Here is an 8,897-nt window from a genome sequence, read left to right as displayed (position 1 = left end):
TACATTTTCCTGTTTTCCTATTACCCTAATAACTGAGGTAACAAAATACACAGTAAGGCATAATGGCAGAACCTTCTATATTATATAACTGAGCCTTTATTAATGCATTAGCCCAGAAGAGTGGGGGAATGCTTTGTAAAACCTTTAAAGAGCTTTATACTTATGTTATTAATTATAATAAAGTAATATAGCAATGTCAGGCTGATTACTTAGGCACTTTTGGGCAGGGGTCCATCGGTTCCTTCCCTTCACTTCAAACCTTGTAGGTGGCTGCTTGTTCTACTTTTGCCTAGGTGAGTATTACTCTTTTCTGGTACATTTAAGTCTTCTGGAAACCATAAAAGCTGCCGAATAATATTTGACATTGTAGAATTTGTCATTATACGAGTGAATTCTGAAATCTTCGGCAATTTCCTGCTTTACTCCCAAGTCATGTAAGGTGAGTAGAGTGTTTGTTCTAACAAGGTGAAACACTGAATAAAATAAGTGCTGCCTTGCTGCTTAATGAACTAGATTTGATTAGCTAATTAACCTCATAGAGCACTTTGCAAAAACAACAAAAATCTTATTTAGCTTTTAGCGCTACAGAGAAAGAGAGCCTCCGGCTATGTGCTATAGAAAGAAACCAATCTAGGAATGATTTCAAAATCAGTTGTGTGGGGGCAGCTAGGTGGCACAGTGGATAGAGCACCGGCCCTGAAGTCAAGAGTACCTGAGTTCAAATCCGACCTCAGACACTTAACACTTACTAGCTGTGTGACCCTGGGCAAGTCTCTTAACCCCCATTGCCCAGCAAAAAAAAAAAATCATATTCTGGTGGGTGCAAAGGTCAAAAATCAATGCTCAGAATGGGCGAGGGAGGAAAGACGGAGTTAACCAGAGCTTCTTCTTTGAAGGTAGCCATTCCACTCACATTAGCGCTCATTGGCTGCCATCAAAAGTGCACAAGCTGAGATCTGTTCCCTGAAAAGTCCCTCCCTCCCCCAAAGGGGGCGGGGCCTCGCGTGCCAGCGGCTTCGCTCTGGCGCCGTTGAGGCGGGGAGAAGAGCAAAACGGTAGTGACGTCACTGGAGCAGCGCTTATCTTCCAGAGCAAAGGAGAGGAGGGGCAGGAAGGGCCGGGAAGGCAGAGTGGAGGTAAAGAGTCCCACCCTGTCACTTGGCCACACTCACCGCCATGCCTCTCCCTGCTGCACTCCAGTCCCGTCTCGCCAAGCGAGGGCTCCTCAAGCTGGTGGAACCCGAGCCAGAGGAAGAAATCATTGCCGAGGACTATGACGACGACCCCGTGGACTACGAGGCCACTCGCCTGGAAGGCCTGCCCCCAAACTGGTACAAAGTCTTCGACCCGGTGTGCGGGCTCCCCTACTACTGGAACGTGGAGACGGACCTCGTGTCCTGGCTTAACCCCCACGACCCCAGCTCGGTCATCACCAAGGCGGCCAAGAAACTCAAGGGCAATTTAGAGCCCGAAGAAAAGATGGACTGTGGCCACGAGAAGCCAGACCGAGGCTACGAGAGGCCCGAGCGCGGCTACGAGAAGTCGTCGGAGCGAGGAGGCTATGACAAGGCGGACCGCACCTACGACAAGCTGGACCACCGGTATGACAAGCTGGACCGGGAGGAGGCCAAGGACAGGCGCTACCATCGCCGGGAGGAGCTGGCCCCCTATCCCAAGAGCAAGAAAGGCAGCCGCAAGGATGAAGAGTTGGATCCCATGGACCCCAGCACCTATTCGGATGCCCCCCGGGGCACCTGGTCCACGGGACTCCCCAAGAAGAACGAGGCAAAGACGGGCGCGGACACCACAGCAGCCGGACCCCTGTTCCAGCAGCGACCATACCCTTCCCCAGGAGCGGTTCTTCGGGCCAACGCGGAGGCTTCCAGGGCCAAGCAGCAGGATTGAGCTAGCCGGCCAACTATCACTTCCCATGGATCCCACCGCCTTTGTGTTCTTAATAAATTAAACTTTTGGGGGGAAGGAAGGGGGATGGGTGCTGGGAGGTGGGTGGGGAGAAAAGAAGACAGTACAGTGTGCAGTTACAGCAGCACCAGCCTGACCTGTTTAAGAGTGATAACACTCCCACCAAAATGGGAGATGGGACAAAATAGTGACTATGACTGTCTGCATTTTTTTTAGAGAAGTTCTGTCGATGCAAACTAATGCTGGAGGTAACACAGTTTTCAAGGCATTCAAGGGTGACTTTTAAAATAATTCAGAAAGGAGTACTAAGCTTTAAAGATGAAAGGAACTAAGGACGGCATTTGAGGATTTCTTAGCAAAGGACTTTTTGGACCAAACACAGAGAGAAGGAAACAGGTTCTTTCACCAAGCCTCATATCAGACTTGACTGAATTCTTGGTCCAAGGAGCAGCAAGAGACAAAGCCCATCACAAACTCAAACCTTGCTCCTAATTAGCATTATATCCCTTTTTTGCTATAATACTGGCACAGAAGTACTTGTGCACAAGTGTACATAGACCATATTCTAATTTTGAAGAAACTTTGAATGGGAACAAAAACCAAATAGTAATTTGTAAGCTGGAACCAAAATTGAACCCAATCTTTGCAAAATCAAAGTTGATGGGTCTGAGTCTTGTATTCATAGTTATTATTACATTTTTACATTTGAATAGGGTACATTATTACATTTGAATAGGGTTTTTATTTTCTAAAGAACTTTCATATTCAATGGTCCCTCTAGTTTGTCAGTGCTCTTTTCAAATCAACAAATACTGTAAACATATCTTGTTTGACTTTTGTATCCCCCAGTAGAATTTAAGATTCTGGAGGGCAGGATGCCTGTATTTTTCTGTGTATTTTCAGTGCCTAACATAGTGCTTTAAACTTAGTAGGCATATAATAAATGTTTGTTGAATGTAATAGTCTAATTTATGATCTTTACAGATTATTAAACTAGTAGGGGGAGAAAGATTGCAAAAGAAAGGGGCCTATACTTTTATAACAAGGTGGCTAAAAACAAACTAGAAATTTCCAACTGAAATAGTTTCTCATCTTCATAGCCATATAATTGATTGAAAAATAGGAAGAATATATGATCCTTTTGGCAGTACTCATTTGCCAAAAAGAAAAGACAAAAACTACATTGATAGAAGAAACGTAGCCTTAAAGGCACTCTTTTAAGTGTCTTTCTAACTGTTAAGATTGTGGTGTAGGATTTAATAACAGATCATGGAAATATGTTCATTTTGAGCATCAATACCAAATATCCATATGAAGCAAGGCATAGAAAAGGAAAATATAGCCACCAAAAAATGTTTTCTAGTGTCATAGAATGGTATGCACAAAATCTAAATACATGGAAGACAAAGGATTCTCCACTTGGGCTTGTTTGCAGATGGCATTGAAATTGCAACAAAACTCAGAATGCTGCAAGGCCTCAGTAATCCTACGGTTCTGCAAAAGAAATTGTCTGAGACCTTCACTTAGGAAGCATAAAGTGAATTTTTAAAAGTAGGTGGGATGGGAGAAGAGTGAACAGCAGTTGCTAGGATGGGGAGATGAGAGGTAAGAGACTTAGGGAAGTGGGTGATGAAGAGTTGAGGCTGTGGGAGAATCAGATAAAAATGGAAGGGACTGGGATCAAAGAAGTAGAAGGGGAGTTCTCTCCCCAGGAAAGAAGGATGCCACTAAAAAACATTCCAGTGAGGTGTAAAGGAAGCATTATGTGTCTAATAAGATGAGAATTTCTTGGAAAGTGTAAAGTCATGGATTTCATTTGGGAGGTATTTATATATTCAGGGACCACATTGTCAAAAATGGTTGCACCTCCCAAGAGTCCATCCCACTCCCAAGAAAAGGGATGTATGAATACCAGAGACCTACAAGACCCAGTGTATGCTGAATAGCAGCAAAGAAAGGATAACATGACCTTTCCACTATCAGAGTACAGATTTTTCATGGCAAGAATACACCATGTAGGAGTATGCCTTGTAGGATTTTATATGATGAAGTTTCATGAATTGGTAAATCTTGGGCAAAATACAATAGAAATAGGGAAAGTTGGGAGTAAGATCTAAAAAGGCATGAATAGGAATGGATAGAAAAGGGAGCTAAAAGTTGATATATAAGAAGCTTTACTTTGATGAGGAGCACAATTTAGAATAAATAGGCCATGAATCCAAAATTAAACTTCAAAGTATACATGGAGGAAAGAATGAAGACAAAACAACAACAAAAAAATTTAGAAAAGAGCCCAGCAAAAGAAAATTGCTTCACTGTACAAGGAAAGAAAGCATCAAGAGAGAAAATGTATGAATAAAAATATGGATAAATAGATGTAAATTAATGAACACTTGGAAAATAGGTAATTTAGGTAAATTCAGAGAACTTCAGACATGATAAGTAGATGGAAGGGAATACCTGTGACAAACTAACAGCAAAATAGTCTAAAAATGAATCAATCACAGGGACAGAATACTTAAAAGAGACTTTAAAAAGGAAAAGGGATAAAAATATCAAATTAAAAAAAATACAAACTGGCAATTATGCCTTTAAATATGAATGGATTACAATCCAATGAAATAAGACTAGCAGAATGGATAAGAAGCCAAAAACCTGCTGTATGTCAGAAACACATCTGAAAACAGAAGTCTTGCAAAATGAAAACAAATTGTCAAGAGGCATTTATTATGGACTTACTATTCTCTATACAAATATAAACAAGAAGAAATAGTTTCTGCCTTCAAGGAGCTTACACTCTAATTGAATAGAGAGTAGAAAGATGAAAGTACCCACTTAAGCATGATGGTCAAGTCTCAAGAATAAGCAGAGCTGGGAAAGAAAAGTAACTGAATTTGGAATAAAACTTACTATGAGCTGGGTGATTCCCCCAAAATAAAAACAGGTGTTATAATCATCCTGTCAGACAAAACAAAAATTAAAATTCATAATGTTGAGAGATAAAAAGGGAAATTACATTATGCTTAGGTAAACCAATATAATACTAAATACATACCGAATGAGCTAGTATCTGAATTCATAAATAAAATGTTAACAGAATTGCAAAAAGACCTAGATAGCAATAAGAATTGCATGAGACTTTACTGTCTCTTTCTCTCAGACTCTCAGAATTAGACAAAGATAATAAAAATCAAACAGGGTGAAAAATATAGACTTGAACAAACACCTGCTAAAGAAGATCTCAAAGACTCGGGGCATCTTCTGAAAACAATATAAAAGAATATTCATATTTCTCAGGATTGTTTGGAACACAAGAAAAATAACAAGGAACACAAGCAAAAGATGCAGAACTAGATGAAGCATTAATAATGATAACAAATAGATCAAAAAGCAAATTAGAGAAATAATAATTCTGAAAGAGAATATTGTAGCTTGTCCTTTATTTTCAAAGAGGATCAATGGCATCACAAAGTGATTTCTTGACTTGTTCATTAATTGTATTTAAGTGAGGCAGAGTTACACAAAGTCATCAGCCTCATTCTCTCTTCCAGAGTCATTGAAGTCCAGTGGCAAGAAACTGGTAATGGCTCAGGATGCAATGGATAACCTTTGTGTCTTTAATGTCTGACCAAGCTCTAAGAAATCCACAGCACCTGCTTTAGTTACCTTCATAGCCATTGAAACAAACTGTTCTCCTCTATCCATTTGGCCAAGGGATGTCTTACATGTTTGGGGTGGACATTATCCTAACTCACCAATGAGTTTGAGGCCTGTTGATTACCCTCAACCTAGTTTAGCCCTTCTATAGAAATGGTTTTACTGTGGTGTGGCCACTGTGCATGCTACAGCTTCTTGGAACCACAGTGTCATGATAGCATACCAAAAATTTGGGGATACAAACAAAAGAGTTCTTAGAGGGGAAAATTGGATCTCTGAAAACTCACATTAACAAAATGGGCAAGTGAAGAATGATGTCTACAATTTAACCACTAGAAAATCAACAAGGACAAAAATTAAACACAAAAGGGGAAATAATAAAATTTAGAAGAGAAATATCTCAGACAGAACCAAAGGCTACAGAAATAATAAAACTAAAACATGGTTCTTTGAAAAGACAAAACTGATAAAACTTGAGCAAACTTTTGTTTTGTTTTGGTTTGGTTTGGTTTTTTTGCAGGGCAATGAGGGTTAAGTGCCTTGCCCAGGGTCACACAGCTAGTAAGTGTCAAGTGTCTGAGGCTGGATTTGAACTGAGGTCCTCCTGAATCCAAGGCCAGTGCTTTATCCACTGCGCCACCTAGCTGCCCCAGCAACTTTTTTTTTTTTAAGGAAACTTTATTTCACTTTATTTTTCATTTTGGAAATTTAATTTTCCAGAGTGAGAAATTTTTAGAAAATCAGAATCAACTATGCAAAATATATTGCTAGCAGAACCTAAAATGTAAAAAAAAATAGATAATTATCTACAAAAATATAAAATACCTTAAATATGTGACATTTGAAATTAAATGTGTGGTCACCTTAATCCTGTCCCAAGTGTAGGGAAAATTAGCTAGGGTTTACTTATAAATTAGAAGTTTTAGCACTAGTTTTGGGCATTAAGCATTTATTAAAGCATACCAAGTGTTAGTAAAAAGAGAACACCTGGCTCAGAAAGTTAAGAAAAGGCCTATCTAACCTTTTCCAGCCTCACCTGGTTCTTCCTCCAGTCCTCCACCAACCTGTTGGGGAGCCAAACTGACTGCCGAAGCTCCTCCTTTGTCCTGAGAAGAGGCAGCCCTTACACACTGCTTTAAGCTAATTGGACAGAATCACCCAAATCCATTGGTTCACTGGACTTGAGGGTGGTCTCATGTTGAGGTCAGAGTCCACAGCCTTTGAGAATACACCCTCTTGAGAGTCAGGCAGGTGTGGTTTAAATCAAGTCAACTTCAAGTGAGTTAATCAACAGAGTCAATCCAATCAATCCAAATCAATTCCCTTTGCATATTGGCAAAACCCATTATTTTCTTACAAGTAGCAGAACGTGAAATAAAGAATGAAAGAACTCAATTACAGAAAATTAAATTGAATGAGTTATAAAGGAACCAACAATGAAAATTATCCCTGGTCCAGATAGATTTACCTATTTATTCTATCAAACATTTTAAGATCAACAGAAATTATTTTTTTTAATTCAGAAATAGGGGGCAGCTAGGTGGCACAGTGGATAAAGCACCCTGGATTCAGGAGGACCTGAGTTCAAGCCCGGCCTCAGACACTTGACTCTTACTATCTGTGTGATCCTGGGCAAATCACTTAACCCTCATTGCTTAGGCAAAACAACAACAACAAAATTAAGAAATAACTTAAAGTTTTAAATTCCCTTTATGAAGCAATTATAATTAGTACATAAACCAAGGAAGGAAAAGCAAAGAAATAAAAGTAAAAAATTGTCAATAAATATTGATTCAATTATTAAAAAAGACTACAGCAATATATAAAAGACTAGTTCTGATAAACTTAGATCCATATATGCATTTATACTAGGGCATGTAAATATGGTTCAATATAAGAAAAATTAGCACACTAATGATAGTTTAAGAAATATTCCAAGCCACATGATTATATCAGGAGCTAAATAAAAGCACAAAACTTACCCTAAACATTTTACAAAATGTAGATATAAATGGCATTTCCAAATAATAAAAAGTAAATATTAAAAACCCAAAATGGAATTATTTGCATTAGAGAAAAACAAACTCACCTGACAAATAGGTGGCAGACTAGGACTTTCCAAAATTATATATGTCAGACATATTCGATGTGTTGGTTGGTTTTACTGTATGCTTTTTTCTCTGTGTCTTTGAATCTTTGATACAGGAATGATTCACTCTGTAGAGGAAGATGGCGGTGGAGAGAGAAATGTTTTCCCTTCCAAGATGTCATCTAAATCCAAAGGAAAATGGCTAAGGTAAAGAGGAAGACTGGTTATCCTAAAGACAGCAGGGATGAGTGGCTTAGATCTTCCTAGACGTGTGCTATGGAGGCTCACTTTCAGTAGTAGAGAAGTAGCTAAGCTGGAAATAAGAACATGTGGACCCAGAGTTCAAAGCTTAAGGCCTTTAGGCCCTCCCGAATATGATTTCTAGAGGTCCAGTTTAGAGGATGAAGCAGCAGCAAAAAGAGCAAACAAGGAAGGGTGGAAGATATGTGATTTTATTAACTGAAGGAACTATATCTATGAGGATTACAGTCTATCACATATAAATGTGTGTGGGTCTTATACAAGTATATATCGAAAGCAGTATATGAGCCTGAATTTTCCAGATTTCAAGCCCAGAATTTGACCCACTTATTTTCAATAAAACTATAAGAGTGGGGAGCAGGAGATAAACTACAGTGGAATTTATAAAATATTAAAAGCATTTTTTAAGAGAAACTAGCATCCTCAGGAAGGGTAAGGATTAAGAAAACATTATCAAAGTCGGCAATTGAGAAATCATTCATATTGAGAATTTTAAGGAGATAAATTTTCTTTTTTCTAGCCAATCACAAACAAGAAACTGAGGAAACACATCTCTGTTTCAGTCCCTCAGTGGTAATGAAGTAACTGATGAATTCAACCCTCCCTTTCAGGAAGCTGGCTGCTATAGAAAAGATAGCTGTAAATTTTATAATTTGAGAAGATGAGAAGAACAGAGGGTTTACTATCTTGTTTTATAAAGAATATACCTTTCTAAAAGGTTTGTAGTATAAATTATCTTTCCTCTTGCTGATTTTCTGAAAAACAAGCACATAGTGTGAATGTTAATCTTTGTAATATTTTCACTTAGGATGAGAGATCTACTAATCCACAAATTATGTGCATATTTTATGAATACCAATCCAAACAAAAATTTGGTAGTAAATTACATTGAGTGCACATTGAGTCAAATAGATGCAAATCAGATGTGGGTTGTTTGGGCTAATTTTTGCTTTCTCATTCCCTCTGG

At 38.7% G+C, this 8,897-nt stretch overlaps 1 protein-coding gene across 3 annotated transcripts; it reads left to right on the top strand.

Moving 5' to 3' along the window:
- Nucleotides 1-1,176: 1,176 nt before the first annotated feature.
- On the top strand, nucleotides 1,177-1,905 carry LOC122750595 (polyglutamine-binding protein 1). 3 transcript variants are annotated; one of them, XM_043997347.1, is made up of 2 exons: nucleotides 1,177-1,377; nucleotides 1,612-1,905. In XM_043997347.1, the coding sequence occupies exons 1-2, from the start codon at nucleotides 1,177-1,179 to the stop codon at nucleotides 1,903-1,905; spliced, it is 495 nt and encodes a 164-aa protein (XP_043853282.1). The 3 variants fall into 3 exon arrangements, with proteins under 3 accessions (XP_043853282.1, XP_043853281.1, XP_043853280.1); XM_043997346.1 differs by having other exon boundaries at nucleotides 1,177-1,486; nucleotides 1,688-1,905; XM_043997345.1 differs by having other exon boundaries at nucleotides 1,177-1,905.
- The last annotated feature ends 6,992 nt before the right edge of the window (nucleotides 1,906-8,897 follow it).

Source organism: Dromiciops gliroides, chromosome 3 (assembly GCF_019393635.1).
Source record: "Dromiciops gliroides isolate mDroGli1 chromosome 3, mDroGli1.pri, whole genome shotgun sequence".
Classification (NCBI taxonomy): domain Eukaryota; kingdom Metazoa; phylum Chordata; class Mammalia; order Microbiotheria; family Microbiotheriidae; genus Dromiciops; species Dromiciops gliroides.
This window is presented reverse-complemented; position numbering and strand designations above follow the sequence as displayed.